At 44.8% G+C, this 26,523-nt stretch overlaps 1 protein-coding gene across 5 annotated transcripts in view; it reads right to left on the minus strand.

Annotated features, from left to right (window-relative positions):
* LOC115171427 (RNA binding protein fox-1 homolog 3) overlaps positions 1-26,523 on the minus strand; it is a 242,826-nt gene that overhangs the window by 34,086 nt on the left and 182,217 nt on the right. For all 5 annotated transcript variants that reach the window (XM_029728232.1, XM_029728233.1, XM_029728230.1 and 2 more), the window contains one exon: positions 9,017-9,268. In XM_029728232.1, the coding sequence (XP_029584092.1) occupies positions 9,017-9,268 (252 nt within the window). The remainder of the gene's footprint in view (positions 1-9,016; positions 9,269-26,523) is intronic.

The raw sequence follows: 26,523 nt of genomic DNA on the forward strand, positions 1-26,523 counted from the left end.
AGTGAAGGACGACAGAGTGAAAAGAGAGGAACCTTAGATCGAGAACAAAAAAGGCTGACAGATGTGCACATACAGACAAACACATGTACAGACAAGCACATGTACACACACACACACACACACACACACACACACACACACACACACACACACACACACATACACACACACACACACACACACACACACACACACACACACACACAAACACACACCTCTCTCCACCATCCAACAACCCGCTCCCTGCTCCAAGGCCGTCGGGTGGCTGCAGGCCCCTGGGTGATACATATCCCACCATTTAGGAAATGGGCTAGGGATTTATTCATTATAATTCATCATCACAGTATTATCATTATCATCATGATCATAATGATGATCGCCTTTATTATTCTCATTATCATAATCACAATCTCCACTGTAATGGCCCTCATTTATTTGCTTTTATGGCCCATTCGGAGATGGTGACATACATTGTTAACACTGACAGTTGTTTGATTCAAGGTCCCACTTAGTCTCCCCTCCAGCCATCCAGGTAGGGCACATTGGTGATGGCAGGTCTGAAAGCCCTGTGTTCAGTGATGTTTAGTCATGTTCAGAGGTTATCATGTGGAGAAGGGCACAGGAGCCAGTGTAGGGGTGAGCTGGGCTAGCTAGTTCCAGTATCAGACTGGTAGAGTAGTGTAGGGGTGAGCTGGGCTAGCTAGTTCCAGTATCACACTGGTAGAGTAGTGGAGGGGTGAGCTGGGCTAGCTAGTTCCAGTATCAGACTGGTAGAGTAGTGGAGGGGTGAGCTGGGCTAGCTAGCTCCAGTATCAGACTGGTAGAGTAGTGGAGGGGTGAGCTGGGCTAGCTAGCTCCAGTATCAGACTGGTAGAGTAGTGGAGGGGTGAGCTGGGCTAGCTAGTTCCAGTATCAGACTGGTAGAGTAGTGGAGGGGTGAGCTGGGCTAGCTAGCTCCAGTATCAGACTGGTAGAGTAGTGGAGGGGTGAGCTGGGCTAGCTAGCTCCAGTATCAGACTGGTAGAGTAGTGGAGGGGTGAGCTGGGCTAGCTAGCTCCAGTATCAGACTGGTAGAGAAGTGGAGGGGTGAGCTGGGCTAGCTAGCTCCAGTATCAGACTGGTAGAGTAGTGGAGGGGTGAGCTGGGCTAGCTAGCTCCAGTATCAGACTGGTAGAGTAGTGGAGGGGTGAGCTGGGCTAGCTAGCTCCAGTATCAGACTGGTAGAGTAGTGGAGGGGTGAGCTGGGCTAGCTAGCTCCAGTATCAGACTGGTAGAGTAGTGGAGGGGTGAGCTGGGCTAGCTAGCTCCAGTATCAGACTGGTAGAGTAGTGGAGGGGTGAGCTGGGCTAGCTAGCTCCAGTATCAGACTGGTAGAGTAGTGGAGGGGTGAGCTGGGCTAGCTAGCTCCAGTATCAGACTGGTAGAGTAGTGGAGGGGTGAGCTGGGCTAGCTAGCTAGCTCCAGTATCAGACTGGTAGAGTAGTGGAGGGGTGAGCTGGGCTAGCTAGTTCCAGTATCAGACTGGTAGAGTAGTGGAGGGGTGAGCTGGGCTAGCTAGCTCCAGTATCAGACTGGTAGAGTAGTGGAGGGGTGAGCTGGGCTAGCTAGCTCCAGTATCAGACTGGTAGAGTAGTGGAGGGGTGAGCTGGGCTAGCTAGCTCCAGTATCAGACTGGTAGAGTAGTGGAGGGGTGAGCTGGGCTAGCTAGCTCCAGTATCAGACTGGTAGAGTAGTGGAGGGGTGAGCTGGGCTAGCTAGCTCCAGTATCAGACTGGTAGAGTAGTGGAGGGGTGAGCTGGGCTAGCTAGCTCCAGTATCAGACTGGTAGAGTAGTGGAGTGGTGAGCTGGGCTAGCTAGCTCCAGTATCAGACTGGTAGAGTAGTGGAGGGGTGAGCTGGGCTAGCTAGCTCCAGTATCAGACTGGTAGAGTAGTGGAGGGGTGAGCTGGGCTAGCTAGCTCCAGTATCAGACTGGTAGAGTAGTGGAGGGGTGAGCTGGGCTAGCTAGCTCCAGTATCAGACTGGTAGAGTAGTGGAGGGGTGAGCTGGGCTAGCTAGCTCCAGTATCAGACTGGTAGAGTAGTGGAGGGGTGAGCTGGGCTAGCTAGCTCCAGTATCAGACTGGTAGAGTAGTGGAGGGGTGAGCTGGGCTAGCTAGCTCCAGTATCAGACTGGTAGAGTAGTGGAGGGGTGAGCTGGGCTAGCTAGCTCCAGTATCAGACTGGTAGAGTAGTGGAGGGGTGAGCTGGGCTAGCTAGCTCCAGTGTCAGACTGGTAGAGTAGTGGAGGGGTGAGCTGGGCTAGCTAGCTCCAGTGTCAGACTGGTAGAGTAGTGGAGGGGTGAGCTGGGCTAGCTAGTTCCAGTGTCAGACTGGTAGAGTAGTGGAGGGGTGAGCTGGGCTAGCTAGCTCCAGTATCAGACTGGTAGAGTAGTGGAGGGGTGAGCTGGGCTAGCTAGCTCCAGTATCAGACTGGTAGAGTAGTGGAGGGGTGAGCTGGGCTAGCTAGCTAGCTCCAGTATCAGACTGGTAGAGTAGTGGAGGGGTGAGCTGGGCTAGCTAGTTCCAGTATCAGACTGGTAGAGTAGTGGAGGGGTGAGCTGGGCTAGCTAGCTCCAGTATCAGACTGGTAGAGTAGTGGAGGGGTGAGCTGGGCTAGCTAGCTCCAGTATCAGACTGGTAGAGTAGTGGAGGGGTGAGCTGGGCTAGCTAGCTCCAGTATCAGACTGGTAGAGTAGTGGAGAGGTGAGCTGGGCTAGCTAGTTCCAGTATCAGACTGGTAGAGTAGTGGAGGGGTGAGCTGGGCTAGCTAGTTCCAGTATCAGACTGGTAGAGTAGTGGAGGGGTGGAGTGGCGGGTGAAGGGGTCATCAGTGTGCCATGTCCTCCTGTACTAGAGGTTAATAGCCTGAGTTGCCATGTTGGGTCCCAGGGTGACACACGGCAGACAGATGCCCGACTACTGTGGAGGGTGACAAGGCACTGGGGACCGCGGGTCAATCTGTTTCATCGGTCACACATGACTCTATCAACCTTTACCGTATGTTACCAGACTGCACAACGACTGACTCACTGTCCTGTCCTCCAGCTTGGCTACTGGCTTCTTATCATGGGGTCCTCTAGCTGTGTGTTAGCAAACCTTCAGATTCACTTTTACTTCACACACTTCTTCCATACTGACTAGAGGTAAATACGACTGGCACTCATACAGCTATAGCTATTTAACCCAGACTCCATCTGTGGATCTCTGTGTTTCTGTCAGTGAGTTTAGTGCCCTTGTCTCTCCATGGCTCCTCCTGAGGGATCATCTGGATCCAGGCTGGTTGGGAGAAGGTGAGATGGTTACAGTGTAAAATAATTACATGTGCATTACCATATGACAGGGGTCTTCAACCTTTTCTTGCCCAGGGACCCCCTCCCAGGCAACCGGCAATACCCATCATACGTTAGCAAAGACATCTTGTCTTATCATCCGGTGAATGTTAATGGAAAGGAAAAGTTATCAACATTTTAAAATGAATACATTTGGTAAATATTTTGACCCCTTCACATTATAATTTGAAGAGGAAGTGTAAACTCTTGTGTGTAAACTTGTTGTGTGTATGTACTGACATGTACTGTATGTGTAACTGATAGATGCACACACACACACTACATGTTCATGTTTTTACACACACACTACATGTTCATGTTTTTACACACACACTACATGTTCCTGTTTTTACACACACACTACATGTTCCTGTTTTTACACACACACTACATGTTCCTGTTTTTACACACACACTACATGTTCCTGTTTTTACACACACACTACATGTTCATGTTTTTACACACACACTACACGTTCATGTTTTTACACACACTACATGTTCCTGTTTTTACACACACACTACGTATTCCTGTTTTTACACACACACTACATGTTCCTGTTTTTACACACACACTACATGTTCCTGTTTTTACACACACACTACACGTTCATGTTTTTACACACACACTACACGTTCATGTTTTTACACACACACTACACGTTCCTGTTTTTACACACACACTACACGTTCATGTTTTTACACACACACTACATGTTCCTGTTTTTACACACACACTACATGTTCCTGTTTTTACACACACTACATGTTCCTGTTTTTACACACACACTACACGTTCCTGTTTTTACACACACACTACACGTTCATGTTTTTACACACACACAACATGTTCCTGTTTTTACACACACACTACATGTTCATGTTTTTACACACACACTACATGTTCCTGTTTTTACACACACACAACATGTTCATGTTTTTACACACACTACATGTTCATGTTTTTACACACACACTACACGTTCATGTTTTTACACACACACAACATGTTCCTGTTTTTACACACACACTACATGTTCATGTTTTTACACACACACTACATGTTCATGTTTTTACACACACACTACATGTTCCTGTTTTTACACACACACTACATGTTCCTGTTTTTACACACACTGCATGTTCCTGTTTTTACACACACACTACATGTTCCTGTTTTTACACACACACTACATGTTCATGTTTTTACACACACTACATGTTCATGTTTTTACACACACACTACATGTTCCTGTTTTTACACACACACTACATGTTCCTGTTTTTACACACACACTACATGTTCCTGTTTTTACACACACACACACTGCATGTTCCTGTTTTTACACACACACTACATGTTCCTGTTTTTACACACACACTACATGTTCATGTTTTTACACACACACTACATGTTCATGTTTTTACACACACACTACATGTTCATGTTTTTACACACACACTACATGTTCCTGTTTTTACACACACACTACATGTTCCTGTTTTTACACACACTACATGTTCATGTTTTTACACACACACTACATGTTCATGTTTTTACACACACACTACATGTTCCTGTTTTTACACACACACTACATGTTCCTGTTTTTACACACACACTGCATGTTCATGTTTTTAAATGTATGTAACTTGTAAAGTCTTTTGTCTGTAATGTCTTTTTTGTTATGTTACCCAGTGAGACTAGCTGTCGCTGTTAACGTCAGCTAATGGGGATCCTAATAAATCAAATCAATAACTAACATAGTCTATTAGTTAGAAAGGTAACTCCAAACTCATTTTCGCCTAGAGCAGCTGTTTATCTGGTTAAACAAAGGTTAGCCATGTGTTGGTAAAAATGAATGTCCAAGTCAAGAAAGCTTTCCAGCAGCCAGCGACACTTGCCACACTGGTAGCCTTTTCACAGGTGCTGTTTCAAAGCCTATGTCAGATACTCCAATGAGTGTAATTTGCTCAATATTCAGAGTTGAAGAATAATATTGACATCATTAGAAATATGATATTCTCATCTGTTCTACAGTATGTATATAATAAAAAATGTGTTTATTCTGCTGTTGCTAGCGATATTCATAAAAACATGGGGGGGGGGGATCCACTTATTTAAAAAATATATATTTCCCCGGACCCCCGGTTGAATAATCCTGCCATAGGAGACCCCGTTCGGTGGCACTTTACCGACCTGGCAGCTGCTGTCACAGTCATGGCGAGGGAGGGAGGCTGATGCAACCCCAGGCGTCACCGCCACCCGCCGCCTGCCACTACTGTCCCCGCCAAGCGTAGCTGTCATCTCGGGCGGCGAGTCACCCACCCTGCTTCCTGTTCATTCATTCCTCTAACAGACTCCCTCGCCGTTATTTGCAAATCGCTTTCAAAGTGCTGTGCTCAGCACATTCCCCCTCCTCTCAGTGGCATTACAAGCACATAATTGAAACTATCTGATTGGAACGCCGCCAAGCAGGTAGATTACATCCGATTAAGTGGGGGGCATACCGAGTCGTCGCTCACAAGAATTATAATGCCTTCCTTTAATGCACCCCCCCCATCTAATCCTCCATTGTTTGTCTCTTCTTCTCTAAAGAAGCTGTAAACAAATCCCTTCTTCAGTCACCTGAAATAGCAGGGGGTGAGAGAGAGGTAGAGTAGAGACCCCCCCCCTCCCTCCCCCTGGCCTGCTATTCCTATAGATAACACAGACATCCCCTTTAACTGGGTCATATATACACTCATCATCCAGGCATAGGCTGCTAGAATCTCTTGCGAATCGCAAACTCTCTCTAAGAGAGATCATCTGAGTGAGTGTGCATACTCTTCCATGTGCTTGAACTGTATGTATGTCTGCATATGTATAGCCCATGTGTCTGTGTTATCACAAGCTCCCAGAATCCACTTTGGATAGTCCTCATGCAGCTGACACAGACTTTGAAAAATCTGGAATTGAGTGCAGTCCTAACGACACTGCCTTAATTTGTTATCTGAATAAAAAGAATGATAACTCATGAAATCCAAACCCAACCTTGGACTATTTGAATGGCGCTTGCTAGATAACGAGCTCCGCTTTTTTTAAACAGAACTTGCTGGCAGCCCCTTTCTACAGTCCCATTCTCTCTCTGAGGATTTGGAGAAAGTTTGCCTGCCTCTTTCTATCCTCAAGTCACCCGCTTTCATGTGAGTGTCGTTTGAACATGGGAGTCACACAGCAGGCCCCAGAGGTCTGAGTCTGGACAACAGCACCTCCCTGGAGTAGAGGAGGACTGACTGACTGGAGAGATGAGGAGAGAGGAGAGGCAAGCCCTCATTAAACACACACTGCCAACCCTCCGCCGGGAATTCACACAGAATCCATGCATTTCATTCTCTTTTCCTCATGACTCTTTTAAAGTCTATAAGTTTTCCAAGACGGCCAGAGTAAAGCACTGAGGAGTGGGAGCCCAGTGAGTGCTGATCTGCTCCCCAATCTATGTTTCTGCAGGGTGTCCTAATCAAAGACACCCGCGCCCTTCTGTGGCACCCAAAGCAAACAGGCTGGCTCTGTCATTAAAGCAGGGGAGCGCAGCGCGGAGCAGCAGTGGTGGTGGGGGGCACAGCGGTGGGGAGGGCTCCCCTACACCAGCGGCCCCAGGGATTAGCCAGCCACTCTGTTTACAGCCCACTAATCTGATCCCTCTCTCCTCACTGGCAGGGAGAGATGGAGAGAGATGGAGAGAGAGAGGGGTAGAGAGAGAAAGAGAGAGTGGGGGAAAGAAAGGGAGGGAAAGGGAGAGGAAGAAAGATAATGAGAGAGCGGGAGGGAGGGAGCCGTGAAGGAAAGCAGGGCTGTCTCTCATCTCTCCATGGCCACGTCACTTGGCTTTCTTCACAGCGGGTGGACAGATGAAATGAAATATAAAATGGCGAGAGGAGAAGTGAGTGGCGTGGGGGAATGAGAGGCAGCGACACGGCAGGGTTCTGAGCAAGGGAGTGGAACCTCCTGCTAAGTCTCTCCTAACTCACTGAACACAGTGTATCTGTGTAGTTGCCATTAAGAGTCAGCCATGATAACGGAGTCACACACATCTTCAAATCAAACATGATTTCATTACAGAGCAATGCTACAGTTATGCACATGGCTTTGCTATATCTGTACCTGTAATTCACAGCTGATTTGCTTCAGTGCTTCTATGTTTAGGAAAATGGAGTTGTTAATGATGTTTTTATGGGTGACTTGAATCCCTCAGAGGAGCAGCCTTGACCCCCAGCTGACCTCTCCCATCAAGTGGTTTCATGTGAGAGGAGGAGAGGAAGAGAGGGAGGAGAGGAAGAAAGGCCGGACGGAAGTCACATTTTCTCCCGCTGGTATTATCAGGAGTTAGAGAGAGGGAGACTTCTGCTGAATCCTCCTCTCTGATCCTCAACCACCTCCAGAAAGGGTGAATCCCAGGTTATGGCATATTTTAGATATAAAATATATTATGTATACTTTCACTTAATTTAAACCACATGTCAACACCTACCTGGTGGGCTCACATCGCTATAGTGTTTGCTCTGTCCTATCGGTCCAAAGTATAGGCTGCTGAATATGCTGAACTCAACATAGTTAACCATGACAGAAACTAGCTGTTATATGTAGAATTTTATATATTTAACTACGGAAAGTAGCTGTGTAATATTCAGTATTTGACATATCAAATTATGAAAAAATAACAACACGGTTGAATTCAAGCTGTTTTAACTACATGGAAAAATTGTGATGTAATATGCTGAATTCAACATATTTTACTGTGGAGAAATAGCTGCAGGGTATGGTGAATTTGACATATTCTACTATGGTAAAATAGCTGTCAGTATGGTGAATTTGACATATTCTACTATGGTAAAATAGCTGTCAGTATGGTGAATTTGACATATCTTACTATGGAATAATAGCTGTTTGCTGAATTCCCCATATTTAACTCAGAGAAAGTGTTTGTGGATAATCCTGGCTTAGCGGCTGCTCCTCAGGAGGCAGTGCAATATGTTGAGGGACATTCTCAGAGGTTTATATACATTTATAGCTAATTAGCTAATTTGACCAATTAGGCAGGGCTTTTTGGCTGGCCAAGCCCAGGCCCCTGCAGGCATAGAGTGCAACTTTCCCTCCTCTCCTTTCCACTAACTCCACAACCAAATGGATCAGGGGGAGGGCTTGTCCCCCTTTCACAGAGCCTAAATGATTCATGTGTACAGCATGTTGAATCTCACTGGCGGAAATAAATAAAACCCTTCAGGTTTCCATGTTTTCCAGAGAGCCCGGCTTCTCAAAAATGCACTTTGATTTCGCCACAACGTTTCCAATTAAGTTCAATCAACTCCAACTCACGCAGAATCAGCTCCACTCTTTGACATCTTTATGTATTTTCTGACATCAAAGTCTACTCCTGCACCCTTGTACACTCTGGGTAGTTGTGTAACGTTAACGTTACCTAACCGAATGAGCCGCTGCACAACCTTATGACCGCCATATGTAATATTCCATCACTTCCTGCTTCCAAGCATTTATTAACAATCCTACTGGTAATGGTCTTAAGGCTAAGGTTCCTTAAACACCTCCGGTCATCAACCTAATTTAAGATAATGCCAGGTGTGTGTTGTGTTGTTGAGCGGTACTGACCGGTACAGTCGTGTTGGCGGTGATGGCGGGCGTGTTGTTGTCGGTGCCCGGCGGCTCACTGTGCGTCTGTGTGGGGGTGTAGAGGGTCATGGCGTGCTCGGGCACCCTGTTCTGCCCGGTGTAGTCCTGCGTGGGGAGGGGGTGGGGTGCCGCAAACTCGGCCGGGATGCCATTCTGTGGGGGAGGCGGGTACTGGGCAGGCGTGTACGGCTGGGCCATGGCTTCTGGGGGGTTGGTGGCCTCTTGGTTACCCTATTAAGACAAACAGGAGAAGACAGTGTTACACTCATTGTCCCACATCACTTGTGATTAAAGTTACGTTGTTAGAACAGTGGAGTACATTGTTAGTAGTACTAAAGAACAACGCAGCATGAAAGACATGCTGGTTTCCCCTGTGCTTTGGAAGTAGCTGGGGAGATGAAGAGTTGTCCTGCAAACTAAGTATCTCAGGGAAATAGCTATCATATCATATTTCACCCCAGATTAGAGGATTCCTTGATCATTATTAATGAACATAGTTTATGGTGTGTAGAGCATGGCTCTCTGGTGGTGGGGCAGGAGCGAGGAGGAAACTCAATTGCACTCATGGCAAAGCGCAAGAGGAAAGATCAATTAATTGATACAATTTTGATTAGAGCCTTTGATTCAAATGACAGGTCGGTTATAGGAGCAGCCGATTCCTTTCTGTGTTCCACTTTTCTGCTTTGAACACCTACTACCTGCATCTTACTTGATATATCTGTCCTGTCCTTGGCTCTTCCTTCTCACCCCCTCCCTCACTCATATCCCTCTTTCATTCTGTCCTACTCGTCTTGTTCTGTCTCTGTGCTCCTGAGTGACTTAAGTGATAGATGGCTGGTAGAGACGTGGCAGGCGCTTTGCAAACCCTTTCTCTCGTGTGGGCGCTTAAGATGATGAGCTGTTGAATTAATGGACTTTTCTGGCTGGTGCACATTGTTAAGCAAAGCAATGGTAGGACTAGAGGAGAGCATGTCTTACTGTTCTACACACTGAGCCCTGCTGGAACAGATACCACACCTCTACATTAAAACCCCAACAACTGGGTTTTAAAAAAGGTGAGACAATAACGGCAGAATGCAATAACACATTCCCACCAAATATCCCCAATCAAATTTGGAGATACAGATCACAAGAGCTGAACGCATAACTCCTCCGATAAGAGAAGACAAAGAGGCTTATGGGTAAGGGGAAAAACAATAACAGTAAACAGATAGAGAAGTTTCTGTCTCTTCCAAGCCTTAACTGGCTAGGGACGGAGAGAGGAGAGATAAATGCTTTTTATTCCTTTTTTCGCACTTGTGTGCATTGCTGTTTGGGCTCTATGTTGCAGGCTTCCACAGACAGCCGTAGCTAGTTGGGCTGGAGGAGAGGAGAGGAGGCCTGTGCTTTAATGAGGGAGCGGAGCCGTGCAGCATAGCGCCCGGCGCTGTAAATGTTTTGGAAACCAGCTTCAAGAGAGGCCACAGAGTCTCAAGGCCTGGGCCCTCAACACCTCCGTAACCTCACCTACCCTGCTTACCTCCATCTCTCTCTCCTTACCTCCCCTCTCGTTCCCCCGTCTCTTTCTTCCCTCCCTCTTTGTGCTGAAACTTTTTTAATCTCTCCCCCTGTGCTCTACTTTTCATCTCCCTCTAGTCATGGCGTTATATAACCTACTTGCATTGCAGGGCATCCTTATTCAAGTCGACTCTTGATGTCGGCAATTTGAAACTTTTAAGCACCCACTTCAAGGAAGGGGGCTGGTTAGCTACCTAAAAACGGAAGCTTCTCATGGAACAGCAGCAGCTGAGACCTTTCACATAGTTTCCCCATGAGCCAGTTTAAGTGGTCTAACATCAACAAATCAGTTAGGAAAGAAAGCTTGAGTCCAGATGACAACAAGGCATGTATGAGAAACAGTTTTCACACCATATGGGAGATCAAGGCTACATTAGAGGATTCTGTTAGACATGGCGAGGCACAGAGCACCAGTGTACTTGTGTCACGCCTATTGTTCTTGGAGCATAAAACAAGGGCATGGGACTGAAATAAAGCCATGTGACACACAACACTGGGTAACAGCCTGGAGCTGGGAGCGAGAGCGAGAGAGAGAGAGAGAGAGAGAGAGAGAGAAAGAGAGAGAGAGAGAGAGAGAGAGAGAGATGCAGCAACAAAGTATGGTACTGCACTATACAGCACCACAGCACTGTTTCAAAGGGCAGCAAACCAAAAGCAAGGAGTGGGAGTCTATGGGTGTGAGTAGAGAACGGGGCTCATTAGTGAAACACAAAGTAACACTGGCTCTTGTATGATCTTCCCCTTCTCTCTGATGTATGTGACAAACAAGTTATTCAACTGGAAATGAACTAGAAGAGAAAAAAGGGCCCATGCAAATCAGCAGCGTTGGTCCCTCTGTGACCGCACATCCTTTTAGCTGGTGATAATCCACAGTGCCTGATGAAAACCCCAACACCATATCAACCATAAAGCTCTCAGGCGCAGGTTGCAGTTCCCATCTCTCCCATCTCTCACGGCTCTGACGGGGAGACGTTAAGTTATGGCCGGAGAGAAACTGCTCCTAGTCGTTTGTGTGGTGTTATGAGGCCCCGGGCGGCAGGCGGCGTTCGTCCACCTGCAGGCGTGTTAACGATGGACGAGCAGGTCCCAGCGTGGTAATTCAGCGCCCCCGCACAAGGCCAGACGGTAGGAGTTAGCTAAACCCCTCCTCCATCGACAGGACCAGGGGGAATACAGGAATCCAGACAGAACGCCCAGTCTGTATCGATCTCCTATCTCTCTCTCGCTATCTCTTACTCCCACCTTTCTCTCTCTCCATCTCTCTCTCCTTTACCCCTCAACCCCTACTACAGAAGAGCACAATAAAAAACACTCTCTTTAATGTTAAGCACTCTCCCAGTGTAAAATTGGATTGAAACCCTTACTTAACGAAATCACTTTTGGTAGCAGAGTTTTTGTTTTTACAGTCAGCATTAGGCAGCCCTGTCTAAGGTGCAGGGGGGCGAGGAGTTTGGGCAGGCCCAAATGGCTTGGACTTCCAGACCTGCTCGTCGAGAGAGAAACACAGGGCAATGGACAGGTGGAGAGTGATGCTACTGTAACTGCTAACTGGTGTTAGCTCTTTTGATGATAAAAGCTCCATTTCATATCCATGGATACCGTGGGTAGAGTTTTTGGCCAGTGGCCAATAATCTCTGATCCTCTTCAACAAAGCTGCTGGGGACTTGCTCTCTGAGGCAGGCCAGGCAGAGATGGGCTGAGCACATACAGTAGCTGGGGAGAACTCATATCAGCAGAGTGGTGTCAGTTCCTGTACTGTGCATGGGAGGTCAGAGTGTAAAGCTAAGGCTAAAGACAGTAGGTGACTAATTGTGTTGCATTGAATCCAGGGGGAAATCACTCAAATAGGAGCCATTGATGATATTAGCTATGGACGTGTGATGGAGTGGGCAGCGTTATGGCTTTTACTTAGACACACTGAGTCAGCCACTCAGACTCATGTGTTTTGTCTTGTTTTTTAGGGGGTGGATCAGCTTTAATATTGAGGATAGATTGTTGCTTCTATCAATGTTATTGTCTGCATCATTGCCAGTCCCTACTATATTTTTGGGGTAAATATATAAATCTATATACATACATACATACACATACATATATACATACATACAAACACATACCCAAATACATATACATACATAAACATTCATACATACATACATACACACACACACACACACACACACACATACATACATACATACATACATACATACATACATACATACATACATACATACATACATACATACATACATACATACATACATACATACATACATACATACATACATACATACATACATACATACATACATACATACATACATACATACAGTTGAAGTCGGAAGTTTACATACATTTAGGTTGGAGTCATTAAAACTCGCTTTTCAACCACTCCACACATTTCTTGTTAACAAATTATAGTTTTGGCAAGTCGGTTAGGACATCTACTTTGTGCATGACAAGTAATTTTTCCAACAATTGTTAACAGACAGATTATTTCACTTATAATTCACTGTATCACAATTCCAGTGGGTCAGAAGTTTACATACACTAAGTTGACTGTGCCTTTAAACAGCTTGGAAAAGTCCAGAAAATGATGTCATGGCTTTATAAGCTTCTGATAGGCTAATTGACATCATTTGAGTCAATTGGAGGTGTACCTGTGAATGTATTTCAAGGCCAACCTTCAAACTCAATGCCTCTTTGCTTCACATCATGGGAAAATCAAAAGAAATCAGCCAAGACCTCAGAAAAAATTTTATAGATCTCCACAAGTCTGGTTCATCCTTGGGAGCAATTTCCAAACGCCTGAAGGTACCACGTTCATCTGTACAAACAATAGTGCACAAGTATAAACACCATGGGACCACGCAGCCGTCATACCGCTCAGGAAGGAGACACATTCTGTCTCCTAGAGATGAACGTACTTTGGTGCGAAAAGTGCAAATCAATCCCAGAACAACAGCAAAGGACCTTGTGAAGATGCTGGAGGAAACAGGTTCAAAGGTATCTATATCCACAGTAAAACGAGTCCTATATCAACATAACCTGAAAGGCCGCTCAGCAAGGCAGAAGCCACTGCTCCAAAACTGCCATAAAAAGCCAGACTACGGTTTGCAACTGCACATGGGGCCAAAGATCGTACTTTTTGGAGGAATGTCCTCTGGTCTGATGAAACAAAAATAGAACTGTTTGGCCATAATGACCATTGGAGGAGAAAGGGGGAGGCTTGCAAGCCGAAGAACACCATCCCAACCGTGAAGCACGGGGGTGGCAGCATCATGTTGTGGGTGTGCCTTGCTGCAGGAGAGACGGGTGCACTTCACAAAATAGATGGCATCATGAGACAGGATAATGATATGGATATATTGAAGCAACATCTCAAGACATCAGTCAGGAAGTTAAAGCTTGGTCGCAAATGTGTCTTCCAAATGGACAATGACCCCAAGCATACTTCCAAAGTTGTGGCAAAATCTCTTAAGGACAACAAAGTCAAGGTATTGGAGTGGCCTTCACAAAACCCTGACCTCAATCCCATGGACAATTTGTGGGCAGAACTGAAAAAGTGTGTGCGAGCAAGGAGGCTTACAAACCTGACTCAGTTACACCAGCTCTGTCAGGAGGAATGAGCCAAAATTCACCCAACTTATTGTGGGAAGCTTGTGGAAGGCCACCCGAAACGTTTGACACAAGTTAAACAATTTTAAGGCAATGCTACAAAATACTAATTGAGTGTATGTAAACGTCTCACCCACTGGGAATGTGATGAAAGAAATAAAAGCTGAAATAAATCATTCTCTCTACTATTATTCTGACATTTCACATTCTTAAAATAAAGTGGTGATCCTAAAACACGGCACTTTTACTGGGATTAAATGTCAGGAATTATGAAAAACTGAGTTTAAATGTATTTGGCTAAGGTGTATGTAAACTTCCGACTTCAACTATACATAGATACATACACATACCCATATACATACATAAACATTCATACATATACACATATATACATACATACATATATATATATATATTTTTTGAATATACCTTTATTATTCCCCACAAACCCTACCATCCCTCCCCCAATTGGAGTAAACTAATAAAGACTAATTTGTTAGGGACTGGAAGACCTTGAAAGGTCTCTACCACACAGGTTCATCTGTCACCAGATCCAACATCAGACCTGTTACAATATTAGATGATCTGTTTGAGATGTTGAGCTACAAGAATACCAGGTGAATATCGAGAATGTGTTCATTTCTGGGTAATTCAGCATATATGTGTGTACTGTAGTCTACATTAGTTACTGAACTGGCATGTTGACAGGAACCCTTTAAAATGGCTCAAGTTTACAGAACCTATCCAGTGCAGTGAGTCCAAAGGAGAGGAAGGGAAAGAGTGTGGAGTGTTTTCTAGCGACAGCACAGACATAGAGAAGAGAAGCACTCATCTCACTTTAATGACTCCCTCACTGAGAGGAAGGCAAACTTGTGACAAATCCCGTTGGGCCATTGCAGCAGAAAACAGAGTGGGGACAACCGGAGAGTGTCACGTAGCTCAACAGTGGCCAACGTAGAGCATGCAACACACGAAACACAGCGAGGATTTCAGCCAGCCAGGCACATAAAAGCCCCTTGTTGTTTTCACCCCCGCTACTGACGCCCAGCTAATTGAACCCCAACAAACAGACATGCAGAAAAAGCAGGCAGGCCAGTGAGGCAGGCCTGGGATGATTTTCAACATCCAGCAACTGGCATTCGTTTTGTCTTAACAGGCACACATAAATAAAGCTTGAGTCTAGCTAGGTCCATTTTAATTAGGCAAGCCATATGATCGTGCTCCAACACTGCGTTAGCGTTAGCAGTGTTAGCAGCGCTAGCATCTCACCGGAGGCTGCAGCCAGCCAGGGAGAGCCTGTTAATTACAACCACCTGCCAACCATTCAAGGTGAGTCTGAAAAGCCCAACTCGGAGGCAGAGGTAAACAACAACAACAAAACAAATCCTCCAGTTGGGTTTCTCATGATGAAGCAGATTTCCGGATGTACCGGCTGGCTTTTCCCCCTCATTGTCTTCCAATTACAGTGAAACTTTGGGAGAGACAGAGGGGAGAGAGCATGGAGAGGTTGAAATGCAGCGGCCCAATTTAATGCAGATTTGAAGCACCTGAGAAAAGCTTTTGCATCCCACTAGCTACCCCCAGTGTTCTTCCATACCACTCTTCAGCGGTTTGGGATTCCAAATAGGCTAGGCACAGCATTATTATTTTCCTTCACATTTCCTCTCTTGCCAACTCTCATCTATCAGTTTTTCCACCTCATTTGTGGAAGAATCTGTCCATGAAGTTAAATACTGCATCTACACTTGGCCCCCCAGAGTGAATAGAGATTTTTTGCACATTTTTTCTTCAGGAGCCTTAATCGTTTACACATGTCACATTTGTTTCATTCCTTCTAACATGATTTTTCCTAATTATTTTGAAGCATTTATTTGTGATTCATGGCGTGTTCACGCACTAGACGGAACTAGGAAACTCAGAAATTGAACGCAGCAGGTGTAGAACTTTCAGAGTTTCCTAGTTCCAACTAGCATGTGAACGCGGCTTCATCCTTGGACAGGGTATTAAAGGGAGAGTTAATTTCCCTCTATCCCTTGTTGATTTCTTTATTACATTGCTGCCGCACTGCACAACACCACACACCGAGCCTCAGCCTGTGCTGATCGAGATGGGACTGCTCTTAGCGTCTGCTGTGCTACGACTAGCAAGTGTTACTATACCTCAGAGACGACTGGAGCGCCACTTAATAAACAGAGCAGACAGAGGATCACTTTGAACTCCTGTGACATGTAATGAACCTGTCCGTCTCCTCCTCAGCCACCCGCTGTAGCAGCCATGCATGGATCTGATCTGTCGGGGGCTGGAGAACGGCGCATTAAAAAGCTCCTAATAAACCAACAGGATCTTTAAAAACAACTATCATTTACAGATGATCAGAGCCGCCATGTTTTCCCCACACCATAAAAGCAGATAATTGCCTCTTTCAATGTTGTTGCCTTTTTGTTGCGTAACAGACATTTACATCAGGGACTAATTATTCCAGACTTGTTGTCGGAATTCAAATAGACATGTGGGCTGTGTGTCGTTTTTAACATCAACTAAGCCCGCAGGCGTTGCTTTTGACCTGATCAAATGTACTACAGTAAATCTCAGCCCGATACACAGTAGTCTTTTCCCCCTCTCAATCCTCCTTCTCATGTATCAAATGACATGAACAGATTGATATTGGTAAACTTTTATTATACATGTTCTAAATAGATAAGACTCTTCAATTTCTAGAAATTGCTATTGGTCACGGAGATAAAGACCTATCTGAAATGGAAATTGATGACTGAACAGTTGATCAGGGACATTATTTTGATTCTTGTCATACACGTGTGAATCAATTCTCGTACCGTGCCGATCCACTGATCTACACCAGATCTAATTTAGCTGGCAAATGAGTATTTTTCTACTGTAATTTAACACTGTTAAAGTGACACCAACATTTGGTTAGGAACCAGCTGTGTGCCATTGTGATGTGGACTCTCATTGAGGGTTATGATAAGAGGCCAGACTGCCTCATGAGGGACAAATGCCAGCGCTTAAACATGCAGGAATCTTAACATGACATTCGTTGACCGCTGTGACAATGGCAAACATATGCAAATGAGACAGAGTGTCGCTCTCATCATGACCCTGTCACTGAGACACTGACCCCTCCCTCCTACTGTAGAGAGAGATAGAGAGAGAGGGGGGAGAGCAAACGCAGAAATAAAAAGATCCTAATACCAGGAAGCAAACAGGTAAAAGGCACCATTTACACTGTCTAACTCTTGTCTTCCTTTTCTCAGCTCTATTCTTCCTGCCTTTGTAATCCTTCTCTTTGGTTTCCCTTTGCCTCGGTGGGTTTCTCTTTGCTCTGCGGAGGAGGGCACGGGGAGGGGAGGGACAGATTTACATGGGCCATATTCTTTGAAGTGAACATGCCTACTACTCCCTGCTGTAGCCCAAGCTCATCTAATCAGCAGCTAATTCCAGTTATTAAGATTTGAGAGATAACTTTGATTCATCACAGTCCATCTACCCCAATCGGTTAATCACTGTCGTCCTAAGCTCTTTTTTAGTCCTCCTTTTGTTTCCAGCCCCTCTGGCACTCGGCGATGGGAGAAAAGGAGAGAAGATATTAACAATATTAATGACCCGTGATCCTCGTCTCCTTAATGAGAAGGGTTATTAACTGTGATTATATGTGATGAAATGGTGGTAATTCTTGAAAGCTTGGGAAAACTTGTACTATCGCTTGTCTGCTGATTTGCTCGTCTGATGTTGAAAAAGGGAAGAGGTGAGCGTGGTGCAGAAGTAGTGTGTGATACAGCGGGGAGGGGAGGAGCGAGGGAAGGAGAGAACGGAGATGGAGATGCAGAGGCTGGAAGGGATTTTAAGAGGGGTTCGAATCAGGGAAATCGAGGATGGTCCTATTACAGACTCAGACACATCTAAGACGCTCTTCCACTCCAGATACATATGTATTTCACTCTTTAATAGGCCGCAGATAGAGACAGTTTTTCCAACTCAGGAAATGTGTCTGCTGAAAACTCTGTCACGTCTTTTGTCCCAAATTCTTTCCCCTCTTCGGGGCTAACTAGTGGGTGCACTCCCCAGACACACGTCTGCAGATTGACATTGCTGAATGGCTGTTTAAACGCCTATACCGCTCTGCCAGATCCCTGATACAGCATTCCAGCTTTTTCTCTTTCCAATTATAGGGAAGTAGTGGAGGGAGCTGGTGAAGAGAAGGAGTCAGCTCCATATGATTCCCTCTAAAGGGGGAGGGAACCGGGGTGTCTGCTAAATCATTGATGTGCAGTAAGACTGTTTCATTGTAGATGGGTTAGCAGCAGACAGCTAACAATCCTGAATTATTCATCCCTGTCCCGTGAAGAGAAGACCAAGACTAGAATGAGTCTCTGCCTCTCTGCTGCTCCTCCTCTCACTCCCCCCTCCCCTGGGACAGATTGGGGGAGAGAGACATGGAGGAGGAGCAGAGACCACTTGCACGGTGTGGTGCTCCCTGACCGCTTTAAACACCTCTCTTTATCTGGGCTAACTCCTGCATGGAGCTGTGGCTGCTGCTGGTGCTTCAGTCTCCTTCACACTCACAGTGTCAAGCTACAACTACACCCACTACTACACTGGTAACCACAGAGGATTCTCATGTTATACAGAGAAAAAACACCCCCATTCGTAATGGTACACTTCAATGGTTACAGAAGTAGTCAGAGTAATAATGCGATTTAAAACAGACAAGGGGCCTGTTGGACTTCCGCATCTGTCGGGTGATGTTTTAAAGGTGTTGTTTTAAAGGTGTTGTTTTAAAGTTACAAACACTCCTAAAGTGATCCATCTCTAAAAGGCTGGCAAAGGGGAATTACAATCCCCATCTAAAACCTGGCAGTGTGGCCGAATCACCTGATGGGCCATTTTAGATAATAATCTTGTTTAGAGAGCCCAGTACACCTTTCAGAGAGGGGAGATGGGATTGTTTGCATTAGTGACCTGTGGAGGAAGTCGAGTCAGTGTGGAGAAAAGCAATAGCCCAATTGCCCCTAGGTTTTATTAGATTCAATTCAGTCTTTCATAAACAATACCTTACTTTTCAAAAAGAAGGAAAAAATCTACTTAGTGTGGGTAACCCAGCACTTCCTAGACACACTCCATTTATTTTACCCAATTAAATCTCTTTAATTGGATTGAGGGCTGGCACCTGGTTTACACTCTGTCAACCACGCAATCCACAGTAATTGATGCTGGAGCAGAGCAGAGCAGAGCAGAGCGGTGCATTGTGTGTGTGGGAGGGAGGCCGACCGAAGAGGGTGGGATTTAGAACATGTCTCAATAGTCCACAATTTCACTGTGATCAATTTATCAATGGCTTTTCTCCCCCTTTCACCACCTCTAAGATGGGAAATGCCTTCACACGCACACAGACTGTGTGCGTTCACACACAAAATTGCATTGCACGCACACATTCACACCCACACTGTGCATGTACACACACCCACACATTAACCCTCACACACATGATAATAAAGTACATTAACATATAGTACATGCACACCTACACAAACTCAGATCATCTCCTGAATACAAATGCCCGCTGTGAATACAAATGCACGCGCCCACACACCACACACACACAATCGTACAGAGATACAAATCTGAGAAATGCATCCAGCGCAGTGACAGCACCTTTAAAGACACTCTGAATCTCTCCGTCCCTGAATTATAACTCTACAAGTATATATATTCCAGGAAGAAAGAGAGAGAGGGAGAACGGGAGAGAGAGAAAGAGGTCGAGAGAAGAGCCGCCACAGTAAATAAAAAGACCATTTCCTCCAGTGACATGCCCATTCTGTTGGAGGCCTGGCTCTAATTATTCTAAGCACTTTGAAGGATGGCTTTCCACTGCATTAATCTACACATCCCACTCCCCCATCCACAGTCCATGCACTCCTAACTACCCAACAACGCCCCGCAAGTCTTCCTCAAACCAGTAGATAGGTGATGTATTTTGTTCAGTCAGGTGAGGGGAAAACGTCCTTTAAGCATGTATTTTGTTTCCCGTGATTTCAGTCTATAACACTTCTTGTATATTTCAGTTGAAAATGGACTCCAAAAACAACTCCACACCACATCCTAATGAAAACAGCAGCAGTACCCAAAATAAATCAGTGTTGTGTCATTATGTAAAGCCAGAGCTTGAAGGAGAATGTGGTTTGTTTTCCTCTGGGCTCACCTCTCTCTCGCAGCTCATTTGGAAGCAAAATCAATCAATAAATCACCTGAGACCATCAATCAATCAATGAACCTATCAATATTCACCGGATCAGACCCCTCCCCTGCGAGAGGCCATCTTCAGTAAGAATATGTCAGGCAAATGGGCTTTTAACATAATAGCTCTGTCCGCTCCTGCTGAGTGCAAGATTGATGTAATGCAACGTATACATGTAGACACAAGCTGTAATGGTGATACACAGCTGGCCCCAAGTTTCTCAGTAACAGAACCAGCGCACAAATCTGATAAAAAGCCCATTATGGTAAAAATAGTGAAATGGCTTAGATTCTTCATACGATAAGTGTATATTTTCAAAATTACACCCAGACAGATCAAAACTCTCTTTCAAACAACATTGCTCACTGATTAGGGGTGATTTTTTGGTTCTGCTACATTTAAAACTTATCGACTTTATAAAGAAGTGCTCACCGGTGCCTTAAAAAAAGTTTGATGGAGAGCAGGAGAGAGAATGCAATCTCTATTCATCAATTAGTGCAGTGTTCTGGCAGAGTGGTTAGCAGAGCAGAGCAGCGACGCCTCCAGCATATCCCTCCCTCATCCGCTGTGGGGCATCATGGGTAATGCGGCCACAGGAGGAAGAGAGAGCCTGTCCGTAAGAGGTGAATTGTGGGACATTCTCATTCCAGTAAGTGATGAGGCAGTCATTCGGGCTCCCGAGTGGCGCAGCGGTCTAAGGTACTGCATCTCAGTGCTTGAGGCGTCACTACAGACACTTTGGTTAGATTCCAGGCTGTATCACAACCGGCCGTGATTGGGAGTCCCAAAGGGCGGCACACAATTGGCCCAGCGTCGTCCGGGTTTGGCCAGTGTCGGCCGGCATTGTAAATAACAATTTGTTCTTAACTGACTTGCCTAGTTAAATAAAGGTTAAAAAAAAATTAAATACATTTTAAAAAACATAGGGAGGAGATCAGAGACCTGGCAGTGTGGTGCCAGGACAACACCATCTCCCTCAACGTCAGCAAGACAAAGGAGCTGATCGTGGCTCACAGGAAACGGAGGGACAAGCACACCCCCATCCACATCATTTGGGCTGTAGTGGACCGGGTCGAGAGCTTCAAGTTTCTCGGTGTCCACATCACTAAGGAATTAACATTGTCCACACACACCCACACAGTTGTGAAGAGCGCACGACATGATCTGGCAAGGACCCTCAGATCCTCCAATGCTTTAAAAGAGCATATTGACTGGTTACATCACCGCTTGGTACGGCAACTGCAAGGCACCAGACATCAAAGCGATACAGAGGGTGGTGAGTACGGCCCAGTACATCACTGGGGCTGAGCTCCCTGCCATCCAGGACCTCTATACCAGGCGGTGTCAGAGGACGTCCCAAAGAATTGTCAAAGACTCCAGTCACCCAAGCCATAGATTGTTCTCTCTGCTACTGTATGACAAGTGGTACCAGTGCCCCAAGTCTGGAACCAATAGGACCCTGAACAGCTTCTACCCCCAAGCCATAAGACTGCTAAACAAGACTGCTAAACAAGACCACTAAATAGTTAATCAAATGGCTACCAGGACTACCTGCATTGACCCTTTTTTGCACTAACTCTCTTGCACTGATTCTATGTACACACACACTGGACTCTACCCTCACACTCACACATTCTTACACTGACACTGCAACACACATATACACACATATATACAGTGGTGGAAAAAGTACTCAATACTTGAGTAAAAGTAAAGATAGAAAATGACTCAAATAAAAGTGAAAGTCACCCAGTAAAATACTACTTGTGTAAAAGAGTAAAAGTATTTGGTTTTAAATATACTTGAGTATCAAAAGTAAATGGAATTGCTAAAATATACTTAAGTATCAAAAGTAAAAGTATAAATAATTTCAAATTCCTCATATTAAGCAAACCAGACAGCACCATTTTCTTAATTTTTTTATTGACGGCTAGCCAGGGGCACACTCCAACACATATTTTACATTTGTGTTTAGTGAGTCCGTCAGATCAGATACAGTAGGGATGACCAGGGATGTTCTCTGTTTAGTGAGTCCGTCAGATCAGATACAGTAGGGATGACCAGGGATGTTCTCTGTTTAGTGAGTCCGTCAGATCAGATACAGTAGGGATGACCAGGGATGTTCTCTGTTTAGTGAGTCTGCCAGATCAGATACAGTAGGGATGACCAGGGATGTTCTCTGTTTAGTGAGTCTGCCAGATCAGAGGCAGTAGGGATGACCAGGGATGTTCTCTGTTTAGTGAGTCCGTCAGATCAGATACAGTAGGGATGACCAGGGATGTTCTCTGTTTAGTGAGTCCGTCAGATCAGATACAGTAGGGATGACCAGGGATGTTCTCTGTTTAGTGAGTCCGTCAGATCAGAGGCAGTAGGGATGACCAGGGATGTTCTCTGTTTAGTGAGTCTGCCAGATCAGAGGCAGTAGGGATGACCAGGGATGTTCTCTGTTTAGTGAGTCCGTCAGATCAGATACAGTAGGGATGACCAGGGATGTTCTCTTGATAAGTGCATGAATTTGACCATTTTCCTAACAAAATGGAACAAGCACTTTTGAGTGTCAGGGAATATGAATGGCGTAAAAAGTACATTCTTTTCTTTAGGAATGTAGTGAAGTAAAAGTACAAGTTGGCAAAAATAGAAAGAGTAAAGTAAAGTACAGATATCCAAAAAACTACTTAAGTAGTACTTTAAAGTATTTTTACTGAAGTACTTTACACCACTACACACACACACACACACACACACACACACACACACACACACACATACGCCCACACACACAAAAAATGCGCACACATGCATACTGATGCCCCACACACACTCAGTTTCACACTCACCACATACGCTGCTTCTGTCTATTATCTTTCCTGTTGCCCAGTCACTTTACCCCTACATACAGTGCCTTCAGAAAGTGTTCACACCCCTTGAATTTTTCAACATTTTGTTGTGTTACAGCAGCGTTTCCCCAAACTCTGCCCTCTGGACCTGAAGGGGTGCACGTTTTGGATTTTGCCCTAACACTACACAGCTGATTCAAATGATCAAAGCTTAATGATTAGTTGATTACTTGAATCAGCTGTGTAGTGCTAGAGCAAACAAACAAACATGCACACCTTGGGGTTCCGAGGACCGAGAGAAACCCTGTGTTACAGCCTGAATTTAAAATGGTTCAAATATAGATTTTGTGTCACTGATCTAAACACAATACCCCATAATATCAAAGATGAATTATGTTTTTAGACATTTAAAAAAAACTTTATTATGGCACTCCTAAATATTTCAGGAGTAAATTGTGCTTAACAAGTCACATAATAAGTTGCATGGATTCTGTGTGCAATAATAGTGTTTAACATGACTTTTGAATGACTACCTCATCTCTGTACCCCACATCTACAACTATCTGTAAGGTCCCTCAGTCGAGCAATGAATTTCAAACACAGATTCAAACACAAAGACCAGGGAGGCTTTCCAATTCCTTGAAAAAAAGGGCAAATATTGTACAATCCAGGTGTGCAAAGCTCTTACACGGAACCCAAACCGGCTGCACGCGTGCACCATCGTGCATAAATGTATTTTGTCCCCCCACACAAAACGCAATCACGACACGCAGGTTAAAATATCAAAACAAACTCTGAACTAATTATATTAATTTGGGGACAGGTCGAAAAGCATTAAACATTTATGGCAATTTAGCTAGTTAGCTTGCACTTGCTAGCTAATTTGTCCTATTTAGCTAGCTTGCTGTTGCTAGCTAATTTGTCCTGGGATATAAACATTGAGTTGTTATTTTTCCTGAAATGCACAAGGTCCTCTACTCCGCCAATTAATCCACACATAAAACGGTCAACCGAATTGTTTCTAGTCATCTCTCTTCCTTCCAGGCTTTTTCTTCTCTTGACTTTATATTGCGATTGGCAACTTTAATAAATTAGGTGCATTACCGCCACTGACCTCGTTCGTCTTTCATTCACCCACATGACATAACCAATGAGGAGATGGCACGTGGGTACCTGCTTCTATAAACCAATGAGGAGATGGGAGAGGCAGGACTTGTGGCACGATTTGCGTCAGAAATATAACTATTTTAGCCCTTGGCAACGCAGACGCTCGTTGACACGCGCGAGCAGTGTGGGTGGAATAATTGAATAACATAGATTTCTACATTTATTTTGCAATGCTCACACACGCAACGCGAGCGGTGTGGTCAGCCTGTTAGAGACTTACCCAGAAAGACTCACAGCTGTAATCACTGCAAAAGGTGATTCTAACATGTATTGACTCAGGCGCGTGAATACTTATGTAAATTAGATATTTCTGTATTTCATTTTCAATAAACATGCAAAAATGTCTAAAAACATGTTTTCATGTTGTCATTATTGGATATCGTGGGTAGATGGATGAGAAAAAAAACCATTGTATCCATTTTTAATTCAGGCTTAAACACAAGAAAATGTGGAATAAGTCAAGGGGAATGCTTCTGAAGGCACTGTATATTTACATAGCTACCTCAATGACCTCGTACCCCGTACATCATCCTGGTAATGGTGCTTCAAGTATACAGCCATACTGATTTGACTCATTATTGTCATTTGTTATTCACTGTGTATTCATTCCTCCTCTCACTATTTCTTATCTTTAACTCTGCATTGTTGTAAAAGGACCCGTAAGTAAGTATTTCATTGTTAGTCTATCCCTGTTGTTTACGAAGCATGTGGCAAATACAATTTGATTTGATTTTGATTTGATGTTGCAGACATATTGACACTGGCATGGTTAACCATAACACCTTCTCCTCAATACCATACCATTACAGCAAGGTGTGATGATTCAACACCAAGACGAATAACATCTATCACAACCTACATTTAATTGCTCCACATTTTTTATAAGATTTTTCCTGATGTTCTCCCTTTAATGTAAAGATACTAGTCTGGTTCTCTTAGAGCCATCCTCGCACAGATCCCACTGCTTTCTCCCGACTGTGCTTTGAGAAGAGGCTTATCAGACGGAGTGGGGGAGGACGCCACAGCACAGACACAGTCCCCTCTCCCCTCTCTTCCATTGGGGATCCAGAGCGTCGTCTGCTCTTATCAGCATGCCATGGCCCAGGGCTGATTGGCGCAGGGCTGATTGGCACAGACCTGAGGAGGCACATGGATGAGGCTCACTCTCCTTCCCTGGAGGAAACACTGCCTAATACCCTCCCAGTTCCACACAAACAGCTTAGTGGACCAGTACACACACTAACACACTGTGTCTATGTGTATGTGTGTGTACAGTGCCTTCAGAAGTATTCACACCCCTTTATTCACATGTTGTTGTGTTACAGCCACTGGCCAACACACAATACCCCTTAATGTCAAAGTGGAATTATGCTTTTCGAAATTGTTACAAATTAATTAAAAATTAAAAGATGACATGTCTTGAGTCAATAAGTATTCAACCCCTTTGTTATAGCAAGCCTAAATACATTCAGGAATAAAAATGTGCTTAACAAGTCACATAATAAGTTGCATGTGCAATAGTAGTGTTAACATGATTGTTGGATGACTACTTCATATCTGTACTCCACAGATACAATTACATGATCTGTAAGGTCCCTCAGTCGAGTAGTGAATTTCAAACAGACTAATTCCCAAAGACCAGGGAGGTTTTCCAGTGCCTCACAAAGAAGGGCACTGATTGGTCCATTAGACGGGTAAAATAAAAAGCAGACACTGAATAACCCTTTGAGCATGGTGAAGTTATTCATTAAAATGTTGATTGTTTATCAATACACCCAGTCACTACAAATATACAGACATCCTTTCTAACTCCAGAGAGGAAGAAAATTGCTCAAGGATTTCACCATGGTATGGCGTTGAAGCTCGAGAGTGCAACATAGAATAAATTGTGAGGGTGCGCGGCTCTGTTGCATCCTTCAGTGTGTGTGACGTTTGGTGTGGCGTGGCGTTTGGTGTGACGTGGCGTGGCGTTTGGTGTGGCATGGCGTTTGGTGTGGCGTTTGGTGTGGCGTGGCGTTTGGTGTGGCGTGGCGTTTGGTGTGGCGTGGCGT

Source organism: Salmo trutta, chromosome 32 (assembly GCF_901001165.1).
Source record: "Salmo trutta chromosome 32, fSalTru1.1, whole genome shotgun sequence".
Taxonomy (NCBI): Eukaryota; Metazoa; Chordata; class Actinopteri; order Salmoniformes; family Salmonidae; genus Salmo; species Salmo trutta.